Raw genomic sequence first — 16,628 nt, forward strand, 5'->3', positions numbered from 1 at the left:
TATATGTTTGCTTGATAACAGTCATTCTGAACTGAAATGGTTGTGTGGCGGGCTCTTTTTTTTAGTGAGACACGGTATGATGGGAGATGGCTCAGTCACAGCCAGGAGGGAAATGATTATTTCATAGAAGAGTTAGAAAAATGGAATGGTTGTGAGAGATTTGAAACAACCCAAGGAGAGGGAAGAGAAATGGAAATGGCTAGAAATAGCTTTGGACCCCCTGGACCAAACTTCACAAAACCTGGGTGGTATCAGTAAGAGACTCTCCTGATAATACATCCCAGTTTTGGTGAAGTTTGGTTTAGGGGGTCCAATGTTATGGACCCTCAAAGGTGTAGCTCCCATCTACTATTAGCTCCCATTGGAAACAATGGAGGATGGGGGCACCCCCTTTGGGAGTCCATAACTTTGGACCCCCTGAACAAAACCTCACCAAACCCGGGTAGTATCATCAGGAGTGTCCCCCAAACAATCCCTGAAAGTTTGGTGCTGCTAGCCCAAACAATGCGCCCCCCGCAGGCAAAAAACTGAAAAAGCACTGAAATGTTTTTAAAACCCACAAACGGAGGGGCGGAGCTTTGGACATGAATGGGGGGGTTCAAACCCGAGAACCCCCCCATACCTACGTCCATGAGTTACACCCAGTGGTGGGATCCAAACATTTTAGTAACAGGTTCCCATGGTGGTGGGATTCAAACTGTGGCGTAGCACCAATGGGGCTGGGCGGGGCACGACGGGGGCGTGGCCGGGCATTTTGAGGGGCGGGGCATTCCTGGGCAGGGCTGTGGCAAGGACGCAGCCACTGCACCAGTCCTTGGGCGGGAAACGAATGCACGCAGGCGCAGGCTGCCACGCACGCCGGTGCACCTCCTGCTAGACTGCTTCAAGTTCTGCGCGCTACTGCTGAGAGGAGGGGCGTAACTAAGGCAAAAATCACGTGGCCAAATCACCAATTAGTAACCCCCTCTCGGCACACACAAATAATTAGTAACCTACTCTCGGGAACCTGTGAGAACCTGCTGGATCCCACCTCTGGTTACACCCTAGTGTGAATGAGAGCATCAGTTTCGGGAAAGGTTGGTTTGAATGTGTGAAGGGGGGGGGGTTTCTTTTTTAAACTATGCCTGACCTTTCTTTGGGACAAGACAGGCAGCAAAATTAAAGAATTTGTAGAAATGTATTTGTAATTGAAAATTCCTAATAATTATAAGCTTGAATTTTCTAAGTGTAGGCGTGTCCATCCTATGGCCCTCCAGATGTTCATGGGCTACGATTCTTCCCTGCCAGCATGGCTGACGGGAATCGTAGCCCATGAACATCTGGAGGGCCATAGGTTGGATCCCCCTGGTGTAGAGGAACGGTTCTCCAAATTTTTGAACTGGGATCCTCTGCTACCTTTCAGGACCCAATTGCAAAGTAACTCCTTGCCACTTCTCCCACCCGGCAAAAAAACTCACATCTGTTCACCTGAACAAGTTTCAATTTTTATTTTTCATTTTTATTGTTTCAAAGTTGTGTATCACTATTGAGCATTAGGTTGTTTTTTCTTGGCCATCTCACACATTATGTAGAGGCAAATCAGTCACACTGGTCAAATCCCCACTACAGTCTTAGCCAGGTTTCAGAACACAAACTAACCAGGTTTGAGGGACAACCTCCCCTGTCGAATCCCCACTACAGTCTTAGCCAGGTTTCAGAACACAAACTAACCAGGTTTGAGGTCGTTTGTGTTCTGAAACCTGGCTAAGATGGTAGTGGGGATTCGACCGGGGAAGTCGTCCCTCAAACCTGGTTAGTTTGTGTTCTGAAACCTGGCTAAGACAGTAGTGGGGATTCGACCACTGAGTATATGTTCAACAGGAATTACTGCCTGGCTGGCCTTTGAGAGCCCTCATTCACTTCCTGTCCCCTCTGCCGCACACCCCCACACAGAAGCATTGAGACAGACCCTTTCCCCATCCACAGAGCTGCTGAGGTGCGGGAAACAGTGGCATTCAGTTAGTTCTACCTTACTTTTCCCCCTCAATGAAGACACAACATAGCAAAAAGCATCATTTCCCCCTCTTCTCGTTTATCCTTACAACAACAATACTGTGAGACAGGTTGGACTGAGAACTCATGGCTGAGAGGTTGGGCTGAGAGTTTTCGACTGGCCCAAGGTCAGGCTCTGAGCATCCGCAGCTGAGTGGGCCATTGAACCTGGGTCTCACAGAGCCTAGTCTGACAGTCTAATTGGTAAACTATGCTGGCTTTCTATCTTTTCACATTGAGGAAGCCGTCACTGCCCCTCACCACTCCCTGCTCCCTTTGTTCTTCTTTCTCCAGCATAGGCAAAGCTACAAGGGGCAGGGGGTGCACCTCGCACAGGGCGCACGGCTTGGGGGGGGGAATTGCCCCCAACCCCTCCCCCTTCCCTGCCCCCCTGCAACCCTCCTTCATGCCCCCTCCACTTACCTTAGTTCTTAGTTTAGTTTAGTTTCAAGCTGAAAAGTGGCCTGTTTCGTTCAGGTTGACATGGGCCCTTGTGGGAACTACACTACAAGGCCTCCTGGGTAGTGTAGTTCCCACCTGGGCCTTTTTTCAGCCTGAACAGGTCGCTTTTCAGCCTGAAACTAAGTCTGAAACTAAGAACTAAGGTAAGTGGTGGGAGCAGGTGGGGAGGATGCTGGGGGGGGGAGGAGCGGGACCCATGGGGGGGCGGAAAACGCAGAGTCCACACCTGGCGCAGTTTGGCCCAGCTACGCCTCTGCCCTCCAGGCCTTGTGACACACCTGTGAGAGAGTCATGACCCCACTGTTTGGTTCCAAACCCATTTGAGAATCTCTGGTGTAAAGAAATTATAAACTAAAGCTTTCCCATTATATCATGCAAAGGGGGGGGGGTCTACCCTTATTAGCTGTACAGATATTTTCTTGTGCCTTCAGAAGGCGAAAGCAAAAAAAATTCTAATTGTTTGGCACTGTTCAGACTCTCTTTTCCTTTTTGATTTTAAGGAGTTGAAGACACTGGCTGATCCTTCAGTGAGCTTTCCTGCTGGGGAGGATTCTGTTTCACAGGACGCAGACCTGTTGCCTCTTGCCAAAGAAGATTGCTTTCAGGCAGAGCTGCTGGCAGAAGATGGGCCTTCCGGAGATGAATATGAGTGTATATCCCCTGACGATATCTCTTTGCCACCACTTTCCGAGACGCCAGAATCCAACCTTCTTCATTCTGAGACAGAGTTGGAAGAGCTGCCTCCCAGCTCTAGTTCTCCTACTCTGCATGTCAGCTCCTATAGCGTGCAAATGCAGATAAACGCTGGCAGTAAAAGAATGAGAGATGAATCTGATCCCTTAACCTTTTCTGCTTACGCTGACACGCCTGGTCACAGAAAGGAACATGTCTCCGGTCAGCCAGGAAGATTCTCTTCCTCTACCCTGAGCCATCACTCGAAATGCAAAACGGAATCCCCTTTCGCTCACAGTTCACCCGAAATGCCTGACGCCAACACTGTTCCCAGCATGCCTATGACAGCACCTGCCTACTGCATGCGGAGTGAAGTGTGCGAGACGCGTTGGCAAAGCCATGAGGTCCACAGAAGCATGCCGGGAGCGCAGGGACAATTGCATGACAGAAATAACTGTACTAAAACCCAGGATAGGCTGCATGCTTCACCCAGTGCATTCTCAGGTCTCCTGTTTCAATCAGACGCCACCCGAAGCTGTCAGAGGCAGATGGTCACCCGAGAAGAGATTAAAAGTGTATCTGAAAAGAACAGCATGGTCAGCCTATCTGGAAAGGCGCCTAACTTCTCCAAGCTTCTGTCTAATGTAACTGTCATGGAAGGTTCTCCGGTGACTTTGGAAGTAGAAGTAACAGGATTCCCAGAGCCTGCAGTGACCTGGTGGGTAGCTTACAATGAGAAAACCTAAATATAAATAGAGAAATCCCCCTCTTCCAAGCTACATATAACAGGGTCCCAATCTGGAAATTAGAGTGACCCGTTTTATATCACTCCATATTTCTCTATAGCGCTTCTTGGATTAGGGTTCCCAGCCTCCAGGTGATCCGCTCTTTGATTCCAACCTCATTTGAGAACCAATGGTGGCATTCGAACAGATCTCCAGACTACAGAGATCAGCCCCCTTAGGGGAAAAAAATGGCTGCTTCAGAGGGTGGGCTCTATGGCATTAAACCAGACAGGTCTCTCCCCAAAACTTGATCCCCCCAGGTTCCACACTCCAAATCTCCAGGGATTTTCCAACTTGGAGTGGACGACCCTAATTGTGACAGTAGACCTGCATTATTTCCCCATTCGTAATTCTCAGATTTCAAAGTCATTAAAGCATATCAAAATGTTAAGTAACCTTTAAAATATTAGAGACTTTTTCATGAAACATTCCAATCACTAAAAGTGATCAGTGAAGTGAAATTCCCCTCCCCAATTAACATGGTTACAAATTTGCATGTGCATATACTCCCATCTTACCCACAAAACAGAGCAAAAACAGCCATGCAACCGAAATACCCTTGCAACTGGTTCTCTGTGACCAAAGAGACACCGAACTTGTGTTTCTTAAATGACAGCTTCTAGGGTTACCAGCCAACCAGAAAACAAACACAGGCTGGCTAGATCTTCCACTTTTTTTTTTTAGTGCCTTGAGCCAGCTGCTAGGAAAACAAGGTGCACAAGGCCATCTCCTGTTCCATCAGCCTTTTTAAAAAAGGTGTACTACTTAGGTGGACAAAGAACTCTTACTCTGGACTCTGCAAAACAAATGAAGAAACAAACAGCTAGGTTCCATTACCAGACCCATTAAAACAGCTGGGCTTTGCCTGACTCCCGGGCATGCTTTGATTCTGTGCAAGGCCCTGCACAGGAATCCGCTTTCCAGACTTCACAAGAAATTTCTTTTGAGACTTTCAAAAGCGGTTAGCTGTTTTTTCTACAGCCAGTGTGGTGTGGTGGTTCAGAGCAGGTGGATTCTAATCTGGAGAACCGGGTTTGATTCCCCACTCCTCCACCTGAGTGGCAGAGGCTTATCTGGTGAACCAGATGTGTTTCCGCTCTCCTACGTTCCTACTGGGTGACCTTAGGCTAGTCACAGTTATTCAGAACTCTTTCAGCCCCACCTGCCTCACAAGGTGTCTGTTGTGGGGAGAGGAAGGGAAGGGAGCTTGTAAGCCACCTTGAGTCTCCTTACAGGAGAGAAAGGTGGGATATAAATCCAAAACTACTTCTCCTCCTCCTCCTCATATTTCCTGAGCCATCAGGCAATATGCAAAAAACCTCTTCTATATTGTACAGAGGCGTAGCGTCAATGGGACTGGGTGGGGCGCAATGCCCTGGACTGAGCAGTGGAGGGAGTGTGGGCAGGCCGTGGAGAGGGCGTGGCAGGGCGTTCCGGGGGGGCAGATGGCACTGCAGCAGGGTCACAGGGCGCATGCACACCCTGGGCACAGTTCCCCCTTCCTCTGCCTCTGATATTGTACACAATCCATAGTTCAAGGAGAAACTCTGAAAGTCTTCCTGAGCATTCCTTTTCTTTGGGTTTGCTTATACAATTCAGACATCTGTATTGCTCTACTATCATTATCTCTTAAATTCTCACAATAACTCCAAATGGGAAGGCCATTGTAGGTTCTATTCAATAGATAAGGAACTGGGGCTTGGATTGACTACCATCCAAAGACGCACATTTAAAAAGCACACTTGGAATGATGACTTTTTATAAATAAAAAAGGTTCACTCGTCCGCCTGTTACCACCTGTTATTTAAGACCTCTGAGTTTCAAATTTTCTTTGCTGTATTCTAAAAATGAGTCCACCAACCTCACTGAGTGTCAACAGATAGACCCTCTGGATTTAGTTTACTGCTGTGCCCAAGACCACCTAGTGCGACCATGCCTAAGCTGTGATTTGAACCTCAAATACAAAACTAAGAGCTGAGAGTTCCACTCATCCCTTGGTAACACCGGGTAGCAAAGCAAATATACATTTGGCTGTCTCCAGCTGGGAAGTTTTTTGATCCAAATTTCACACACACACAACACTAAGACTGTCTGGTAATTCATATGTGGCCAGCGTAGAAGGAACATAACTTGGGCAGCTTAGAAATGGTCCCTTTTCTAGAGTGTTATAATATAATACTAAAAGATTTTTGGCAAAACCCTAGAAAAGGTTTGAAAATGCTTTCTATAGGAGGGAGAACAAGAGACTCCCATATGTTTTAATCCAATAATTCAGCCTGCTGGGCTTGTGAGGAAGAAGGCAAGGTGAATATCTTTTGAATATATGTCTAGGTTGTAACTGCATAGATTTTCTGCAAGCTGCCGTGAAGGATAGTGTCCATAATTGTGCGTGTGCAAAGTGACGTCGAGTCACATTTGACTTAGGGAGACCCCACTGGGTTTTCAAGGCAAGAGATATTCAGAGGTAGTTTACCATTGCCTGCCTCCCTGTCATGACCCTGGTATTCTTTGGAGGTCTCCCATCCAAATACTTGCCAGGGTTAAGGCTGAGAGTGTGTGACTGGCCCAAGGTCATCCAGCAAGTTCCCATGGACAGTCAATTGTACCATGGTTAACATCTACTTATAGCACGCCCCCCCCTTCTCGATTATTTTGTTATCTCGGGTTACCTTTGAGATCTGGGATTGTGGCTGAAGGGTAATTATCACCATCAGGGTAGGAAGGGGAACTGAGTTGGTTTGATCTATTTTAATGCTGATTTTTTTGTACTTTTTAAATTGAATGTAAGCCACCTCAAGCCTGGTTGTGCAGTAGCATAGCAAGGGGGGAAAGCGCCCGGTGCACCGGTGCGTGCTCCACCCCTGTCCCACCCCGGAACGCCCCCACCCTGGAACGCCCTCACCACACCTAGTGCCTAGTGCGTCATGCACCCCCTGTCCCCTTGGAGCTTCGCCTCTGTGGTTGTGGCCAGGGATGGGTGGAATACTAGTTAAATTTTTTTTAATTAAAAGAATGGGGATTCAAACCTGGGTTTCCAGATCCTAGCCTGACACCTTAACCACACTGGTTTTCAATGATTAGTTAGCTAAATAAAATCCAAATCATTTTGAAGCTTCTATCTCATGTTATTACTTATCACCCTCCAGCTCTTCTGAAGCTGGCATCCAGTTCTTTTGCAGCTATTTTGGGCCTCTCGCTCCTTTTTTTGAACGCAGTGCTTGGCACCGTGCATAGAAAACAGAGCTGGAGAGAGACAAACACATGTTTATGTTTGGAGAATATGTGTGCCTATAACAATTTTGGAACCAAAAAACTAACACATGTGAAGTAGAATTGAATAATCAGTCTGTAACTGAAAGGAAAAGGAAGCAAATCTAGCACTTTGTTATGCCTGAGTCACTAACCAATGTGTAAGCTTTTGTTTTTAATTCCTTTCCCTTCTCAATGTTGCTGTCAACTTTAGGTGGACTTGAATACTTAGACTACTTTGCACAGCTTAAAAAAACACAAATTTGTTCAACTTGCAAACAAAATAAACTTTTTATAACGGGGTGATATTTCTCAGCCCTCTGCAAAAATTGAGAAGAAACATTCACAATAAGTGTAAAGTTTGGAAACTCAGTGGCAGTGCAGTGTATTCTTATGTAGAAAAACAACAGGAAGCTTATATCTGATAACCTAATCAAGTATGTAAACAAACAGCTGTTAGAAGGGCATGTAGTTAAGGTTGCCAAAGGCTAGCAATCTGTCGTAGAAAAATACAACAAAACTCCAGTGGTTCCTCAGAAGACTAACAACATTTATTGCAATATGAGCTTTTTGTGAGGTGGAGCCTGAGGAGGGCAGGGTTTAAGGAGGGGAGGGACAATGGGGCACAAAACCATAGAGTCCACCTTCCAGAGGGGCTATTTTCTCCCAGTGAATTGAGCTCTGTTGCCTGGAGATCAGTTGCAATAGTGGGAAATCCCCAGCCACCCCCTGGAGGCTGGCAGCCCTGCTTCAGATACGTGAAGGGAAAATCATCCTGGGAATTCTTTTTAAAAGGGAGAGGAGAGAGAAATTAACTTATCTGGAATGCAACTTATTTCTTTTCCCTGGAAGGATATCTTAACAGTGCAGGGCAGGAAGCAGAAAAAGGGGATGGACCAGCATTTTCCACCTGCATTTTGGCAGCATGACATGTTGCAAGTGGTAAATAAGAAGTTCAGATAGGGGTGGAAAATCCACAAAAGGAGTTGGCACTTGCAGTCTGAGAGCTTGCCTCTTATATTCCCCAGCCTGCCAATTGGTGGTCTACCCAGTTGCTGGATTCCAGAGAGTAAATGGGTTTTGACCCCTTGAAATGAATTCAATACAGATACAAAACATTAGAAGACTTAATAATGGAATACAGTCCCCAAATCACATGAGCTTCTGCCATAAGGCCTGATTTTCTTCTCTTTTTTAGCGTGATTAATCAGGGGAAACATAAATTGATCCAGAACAGGGAAATCAAGTCTTGACTCCCTTTTTTCAGAGTAAAATGAAAATTTGTGCCTATAAACTAAAACAAGGTTCCAATTGGGCCTTTGTGAAGTTAGCAGTGACTCCGAGGCCGCTCTTGAGTGCAGATGCTGCCAAACTTATCTCTTTCCTGCTGCTAAAACTCTCTCCTTGTAAATGACACAAGCTAATCTGAATTGTAAGCAAACCGATTCCACCTTTTAAAACATGGGGAGGTGAGAAGCCACAGCTAGCGATTGCCACTGCTGCTAATTTCCTGTCACGGCCTGCTAAGAGGCTGTTCAACATTGCAGCTTATTTTTGCTTCGACAACCTTTTTGTGTTAAGCTGACTTGAAAACTGACTCTCTACTTCAGGTACAAGAAAGGCCAGAAAGTGACTGGAGATAAGCACTTAAAGCTCTCACACAAGGATTCAGAGTATACCTTGTTCATTCAGAAGGTGTATGACACAGACGCGGGCCTCTATGTGGTTCGGGCTAACAATTCTAATGGCACGGTCTCCTCCAGTGCCATCCTGCAAGTGAAAGGTAACAGGCCACCGATACAGAGGATCGACTGGATAATATTGTGCGCCCTCTACTTGACTGTATCGCTTGCCTACCAGCTGTTTGCTTAACACAGTGCACTGACTTCGTGGATGTTTTTAACGTTTCACTCTTGGAGACATCAGCAAAGGGTTATCGGCTTCCGCGGCATCTCCTCACTTCACCTGGCTTATGACTCACTCTGAATATAGTGCTGTTGATATTAACACCACAGATACACTGGATGTTGTTATTCCTTCATACTAACGTTACACAGGGGGAAAGAGAGGTATAAAGATAGACTTGAGCTCCGAAATAATAAAAATGCTTTAGAACCGAAGACAAGAACCATGAAAGAACTGATTTTGTGGATAATGATTTTGTTTGCGGGTATTAAATTGAGGGCGTCTACTGTTTAACAAATACATTATGGGTGCTTTACAATTTATCTGTTTGTGTTCCTGAGCGGAATTTTTCTGATGTACGTTTCAGGTTAGCTTGATTGTGTTTCTGGGATCCCCGTGTTTCATGCTGTTTAATGGAACGAACAACTTTTTATATTCTTAGGATTTATGTAGCATATTTCAAATGTTCAAAAGGCAGAAACAATTAACAGTAACTCTTAAAATTATTCTACAAGGTAGGGCAGTATCATTTTCTTCATGAGGTAAATGGGGCGGGGGGAAATAAAGCTGAAACCATAATAGCCTTCCTTAAGGCTTCATCATGAACACAACTTAGGAGACATTTGCAAGAGAAATAAATTGAGCAATCATAAGCAGGTCTACTCAGAATCCTCCGCAGGTCTGTTCAATGGAGCTTGCGCTCAGGAAAATCTCATGGCTCAAATCCTATAGTACTGACTTCTGCCCGTTTCAGACGGCGCCTCAGTTTGTCAGGATAGCAAGGTAAAATGATGGTTTATACAAATGCTTTCTTAGCATTTGACTTGCTCTTAAAGGTTTTTCAAACAAGGGATCCAGGACTGTATTTAAAAGGATGAAAATGCTTGTGTCCAGCATGATAAAATGTAGAGCAAAGGGTCCTCTTAGATAAGAGTTCACCAACCTGTTTGAGCTGTCAGGCACCTATTGACTTTTGAGAGGGTGGTGGTGAGCACCACCACGAAATGGCTGCCACAGGAAGTCAGTCAACTGCAATGGTTCCCTCCTCACACCTCCTGGGAAGAAGGAAGGTCTGAAGAGGAAATGGAGCCACACAGTGATTAAGGAAAGCCCAAGTGCTTACTCATTTTTCCTGATCCTCCAGTGGAAGGCCCTTTCATCTGAATGAGGGCAGCCAATAGCAAGTCCAACTTTACAATGTACCGACCCTGGGAGGCACTAGGTGAAATGCTAGAAGGCGCCATGATGCTTACTGGTGCCACATTAGGGAATCCTGCCTTACACTATTAATATGAGGAATTTGAAAATGCATTGCTGACAAGGAATTTGCTTGATCTTTGCACTTCTTTTTATTTTTGAAAGACGAAGGCTCCTGCAACAATGTATTATTAGACTTTATTGCCTGTTAAACATAGCATCTTTGATTTATAGAATAATATATTTCCAGTTTCAACAAAGGTAAGGAAAGAAATGATGCTCTTTAAAGAGAGAGCTCACTTATAAATTCTCACTTGTCGCCAAATGACATGTTAATGACCATTAATTCCTTTTATTTCCTAAGAAAGCTAGGCATGTATTGTACTGTTGTAGTTAAACAAAAAAAAAGGAAAAAAGAAAAGGTTGATAAGCATTTGTATAATTTTTCTTGGAGAATAATTTGCTGCTTTTGAATAATGACTTCTTTCTGGGAAATTTATGAGGAAAAATATGTTCAATCTCTTGAAATAAATTTACAATATGGAAATAAATTGTCAAGCACACAGCACGCTGTTTGAAGAATCTCTGTTTCAAATGGCAGGGGGGCTCTGAAGATGGAGTGAAGAGGGTTTTTAGCCAACTGGCTGAAGATTTATTATAGATATGCAAAAGTGAAAGAAGATCAGGTTTCTAGGAAATACATCCTTGAGGCCAAGAAATTGGAGTGAGGAGAGATATGTGTATACAAACTGTTCTCATTCAACGAATACATTTCCATTACATTCAGCAGAGGCATGAGAAATGCTGCTTTGTAAAGGCATATCTGCGAGGAATGCTCCTTTTGTACACGAGGTTTTATACGTGATCCACAAAAAATTCTGTGCTGCCCTGGCTGCAGCCATAGGCTTGACACAAATCAACCCTGCCTCAAGGCTAATTTGCAGCCCCAGGCGGTGGCTTTGAAGGTTCGGGGAAGGATTGCTGGGGAAGAGAGTGTTTAATCCTCCCCTCCCATGCCTCTTCCTCAATTTAAAGTGCCTCTCCAAAGATGCGTTGACTCTTGTAAGAAAACAGACATGGCAAAATGCCATTGCACCAGAGGTAGAACTTCCACAGGGACATATGGGGACATATGCCTCGGGCGGGCTGCTGTTTGGTCATGTGGGGGCCCCCACACCCCTCCTCCTTCCCCCCTCCGACCCACCCCACCAGGTGCCCCTTGGCCCCGCCAGGCTGTCCGGGACCGCCGCCGCCTAAAGTAAGTGAAGTGCAAGGTAGTGCCGGGGTTGGGGGCAAGGGCACGGGGGGGGGGGGCGCCCGGAGCAGGTGTTGCCCCAGTCACCATTTCCCCTCACTACACCTCTGCACTGCACTGATTAAAGAGTTCTGTCATCTGTCCTGTCTCCATAGAGACCCATTTCAAAGTAAAACTGCACACACATCCCTATTGCCAGCGGAAAGAGATCTGTGCCGTTTGTTACTTCTGCTTTGGTTGTAATTTGCACTATTTTTAAAGACCCTGGTCATTGGCAGAATTAGTAATATTAAAAAAAAACATAATTCTAGACTGACCTACGAACAGGTGGTCCATTGGTGGAATACATCCTGATTTGTAGCCACTGAAACTAGATTTTTACCCAATGGTTAGAGTTTTACTTTCTAAGCCTCCACACTGGAGAATCAAGATATCTTTAAGGCTTCATAGGTATTTAAGGAGTTGACATTTCTCACCTACAGGCCCTAATGAAGTGTGTATATGTAACATTGAGGGGGCTGTACTCACAGGTGATGTGTACCAACACCTTTTAATCTGCTTAAATTTCCTACTTACCTACCATCTGTCTGTCTGTCTCACATACATGACTGTAACTAATGATAGCCTTTCATGTTACACAATGCAAGATGCTATCCTCGTTCAACAATTCCATGGTCTCTTCCTGCCAGATTATTCCTAGCTTATAGCAGAGTCTTGTGGTTTGTCTGTTCTGAGGCCTAAACACCTGTCCTGAGTCCTCTCGGGCTCATTTGTCAATACCAAATAGCAGACGGCTTATCGCTTTCCAGTGTAGAGCGAATGCATAAATAAGATAACTTTCTGTAGATCAATATGATGAGGGTATCTGATTTTCCTTTATGGCTCTGGCTGTACCTCAGTAAAAAGAGGAAAAGGCCACTTGATCTTATTAAGATATTCTCTACAAGTTTTAAGTGATTTCATTAGTAGCAGCCCAATTAGCCTGAAACGATTTCATTTCTTCATGGTCATATATTATTTTCACATGAATCAGGAGGGTTACAGCTCTGCCTAAAATACGCAGCCATAATGATTTGTATCCAGTTGTGTCGCTCTTCCAGTGGAATTACACTTCTGGCTTGCAAAAGAGGGAACAGTGATTTCGACCAATTTCCTTGCCTACTGCAAAACCCACTTTGCCCCTTAAGCTGTTCCTGAGGGTCTGCTGAGCTCAAATATCAACATTTGGTGGCATTCAGTGCCCTGAAGCAGGAAAAAGGAAAGTTCTACTATTTGAACTCCATGGATGTTTGAATACACCCCAATAGTACCACCATTGTTAGCTAAACACGTAGCCATACTTTACGCAAGACCTTCCATCAGAAATGTTGATATCACACCTATAATAACATCAGCAGTAATTATACACTATTAGTTGTGTACAATGTGCTTTTCACTTAACACAATTAGTATGTCATTGTAGGGGAACCTTCTTTCAGGAAAACGTTATTTCATGAAACATAGTGATAGTAAGACCCAACATGATGTGGTGGTTAAGAGCGGTGGATTCTAATCTGGACAACTGGGTTTGATTCCCCACTCCTCCACATGAAGTCTGCTGGATGACCTTGGGCTAGTCACAGTTCTCTCAGAACTCTCTCAGCCCCACCCACCTCACAAGGTGCCTGGGGGCAGGGAGAAGGGAAGATGATTGTAAGTCACTTTGAGACTCCTGACAGTAGAGAAACGCAGGATATAAAAACTAACTCTTCTAAAAATAACTCTACATGTAACACTATGTACTGTGGTGATTTGGATCCACACCCCCTCCATAAAAGAATTAATACAACTGTGTGTGCACCACTAGTGTTACAACCACTGTGAATCAGTGATTGTGAGCTGCAACAATTGTGCACTGCAATTCTTCCTCACAAACCTTCTCAATAGTCTGTCGCTGTCAGCCTTTATTACGGCCCACAGGCCACTCAGAAAGAGAAAAAAAAATAGACGGAGTAGATTATACACAGCCCATATTTTCATTGCAGAGAACAAGGGTTTCCAGGTCTCCCCTGGCCACTGGTGGGGGATGAAGGGGTCGGGTTGGAAGATCCAGATTGGGAAACTCCTAGAGATTTTTTTGGGGGGGGCGGACAGAGGCCCTTTCCGCACGGGCCAAATACAGAGCCCTGGGGACAGCAAAAACGCCATCCCCAGGAAGCCGCCCTCGTTCCTCCCCAGTGGCACGAAGCCGCCATTTCCCCACCTCGCTCCCCGAGCGAGGTTTTGGGAAAATGGCAGCTTCCAGCCGCTGTCGTGCGAACGGCAGCCGCTGGAAGGAGCCATTCCTCCCCCCTTTGCCCAATCGACCTATCTTCTCTGCGACCGTCCAGCGCGTCACCGAGGCCTGGGGACACACACATCCTGCCCTGCGACTCCGGAGCAATCGCGCAGGGCAGGGGGGGGGCATGTCCCCTGGCCTTGGCGACGTGCTGGACGGTCGCAGAGAAGGTAGGTCGATTGGATGATGGCGCTCCGCGGCACAGTCTTCCCTTTCATTACCGGGACAGTTCGTGCGAACGGTCCCGGGGGGGGGGGGTTGGGTCAGCGTCATGTATGCCGACCCAACCTCCAGCATGGCCATGTGGAAAGGCCAGAGACCTCAGTGGGGGACAAACCCGTAAAGCCTACCCTCCACATCATCCATTTGCTCCAGGGGAACTGATCTCTGTCATCTGGAGAGTCTGACATTCTGGGGGATCTCCACGCCCCACCTGGAGGCTGGCATCCCTACAGAGAATAGGAACTTAACTACAGATACAGTAGTTCTTTGGTCAACCCCCACCACTAAGATTTTCAGTCTACTGCTCAGAGAACAGTTCCCCATAAATCCATGCTTACCCATACATAACATCTACAATGGACAAACACATGAACCAGTGCATTGTCGAAGGCTTTCGCGGCCGGATTCAACTGGTTGTGGTGGGTTTTCCGGGCTGTGTGGCTGTGGTCTGGTGGATCTTGTTCCTAACGTTTCGCCTGCCTCTGTGGCTGGGATCTAGAACGAGGAACAAGATCCAAGCTCGCAGCTCGGAAAACCCACCACAACCAAATGAACCAATGTTTCAGCAGGGGTTAGCAGAGCAAGGGCAAAATCTACCATTAGATGGCATTGTGTCAAGAGAACAAAAGGTAACACGTCATAACCTCTCGCTAAAAGCCTCAGCCCTTCATTTAGCTGTATAGCAAAGCAGAAAACTCCCTCTTGTGCTGACTGACAGCTTAAGCCTGGGATTGTGACTCCTTCCTGACTCAAGAGAATACTTCCTGCCTTTTGAAAATCAGCTGATCTGATGGGCCCACTATGGAACTCCAGTGGGACAACTCAGTTGGCATTATGTTTGTTTGTTTGTTTATTAAATTTTTAAACCACCCACCCCCAAAGGGCTCTAGGCGGTGTACACCAGGCCAAATACAGTATTACACACAATAGGCCAAAAACAACATTACACACAATAAAATAAATGAAATCAAGTTAAAAACATTACATTAAGAGTCAGGTGGAATGGTGGTCATGATTCTGCTTCCACATTAGTATCATTTATGTGTAAAGGTGGACATGAAAAAGGATTAAATAATTAGTACTGTGAACAGATCAAATCTGGTGGAACTGGACTTTCCCACCACCCACTGCAGTACACTGAGCCCTCCCCCAATTCTGTAGATGTGGGGTCAGGAAACCCTGGTGAATGGCATGGTGGGGCAAAGTTGGGGGGTCTGGAGTGTGAAGGTCAACTATTGCCCAACTATTCCTCTACCAGTGGAAGTATTGCTCCATTAAGTCCAAGTAGAGCTTAACTAAGAAGTATTCGACTTATAAATCAATCACTAGATGCAAGGTTAATACCAACTAAGATACAAAGACGCGTTGCATCAACCGCTTTTTATATATATTTTTGTGCATAACAAACAACAATAAAGTGAATAACAGTGAAAATCAGTGCAAAACTAACTGTGCAAAACACTCCTTAACATTCCTCAAAGATACAGCTTACAATGGTTTCAATTGCAGCATTCACTTATTATGCCTCCAATACGTCTCAATAATGTCCTCTTATGTCTTTAATTGTGACGAAATTCCATATCCATAATTTTCGAAGGGTCTTTGTATCTTAGTAAGTATTTGACTTATCCCAAAATATGGTAATACACACATTTTTTAAAATGATTTTCATCATTTCTATAACAATCAGTGTACAGAACATTTTCATGCTAAGGGGGAAATGACTTGTCCAAGGCATAGCTGAGCAGGATATGTGATCTTAGGCCTCTCTTGCCAAGTCTCAATGCTCTCATTCTTTCCTTTCAAGGAACCATCCCGAGTTTTTGTTTGGCCAGGTCCTTTGTTATGCTGATGACCCAGAATGGCACAGTGATGGATCTTCAGGGGGTGCTAATTGTTTCCTGTTAGATCTGTTAAATATCCATGAGCATTTGTAGAAGGTGACCCCCCATACACACACATACACCATGCTAAGACAAAGGACAGGAAAAGGAAAAACACTCAAAATGAATCACAGCCCACATAATAACCTTTCATTAAGACCAACCAAAATGACACAAAACAGTGTGTAAGCTTTCCAGTTCCCCAGAACTCTTCCTTTTGCAAAAAAAAAAAAAAGACCTGCTGGGTGACCTTGGGTCAATCACTGTTCTCTCAGAACTCTCTCAGCTGCACCTACCTCACAGGGTGTCTGTTGTAGGGAGAGGAAGGGAAAGGAGTCTCCTTACAGGAGAGAAAGGCAGGGTATAAATCCTAACTCTTTTTCTAATCTGGAGAACTGAGTTTGAATCCCCATTCCTCCACATGCAGCCTGCTGGGTGGCCTTGGGCCGGTCACAGTTCTCTCAGAACTCTCTCAGCTGCACTTACCTCACAAGGAGCCTCGTGTGTGTGTGTGTGTGTGATGGGGGAGGTGATTGTAAGATGCTTTGAGCCTCTTTTCAGTACAAAAAAATGGAATAAAAAACCAACTCTTCTTCACATGGCTTTTTGTCAATGTAGGCCCATGTATCAGTTTTTCAGAGGTCCCTGGA

The 16,628-nt window shown here is 45.4% G+C and overlaps 1 protein-coding gene across 6 annotated transcripts in view; it reads left to right on the forward strand.

Moving 5' to 3' along the window:
* Positions 1 to 16,628, forward strand: part of CCDC141 (coiled-coil domain containing 141) — a 191,334-nt gene that overhangs the window by 171,222 nt on the left and 3,484 nt on the right. For 3 of the 6 annotated variants that reach the window (XM_048486086.1, XM_048486087.1, XM_048486088.1), the window contains 2 exons: positions 2,994 to 3,883; positions 8,810 to 10,723. In XM_048486086.1, the coding sequence (XP_048342043.1) occupies positions 2,994 to 3,883; positions 8,810 to 9,071 (1,152 nt within the window). In that variant the 3' untranslated portion in view covers positions 9,072 to 10,723. Of the gene's footprint in view, positions 1 to 2,993; positions 3,884 to 8,809; positions 10,724 to 16,628 lie in introns of those variants that run through there. The other 3 variants (XM_048486089.1, XM_048486091.1, XR_007243634.1) reach the window with 3 other exon arrangements.

The sequence above is a fragment of the Sphaerodactylus townsendi genome, linkage group LG02 (genome assembly GCF_021028975.2).
Source record: "Sphaerodactylus townsendi isolate TG3544 linkage group LG02, MPM_Stown_v2.3, whole genome shotgun sequence".
Lineage (NCBI taxonomy): Eukaryota > Metazoa > Chordata > Lepidosauria > Squamata > Sphaerodactylidae > Sphaerodactylus > Sphaerodactylus townsendi.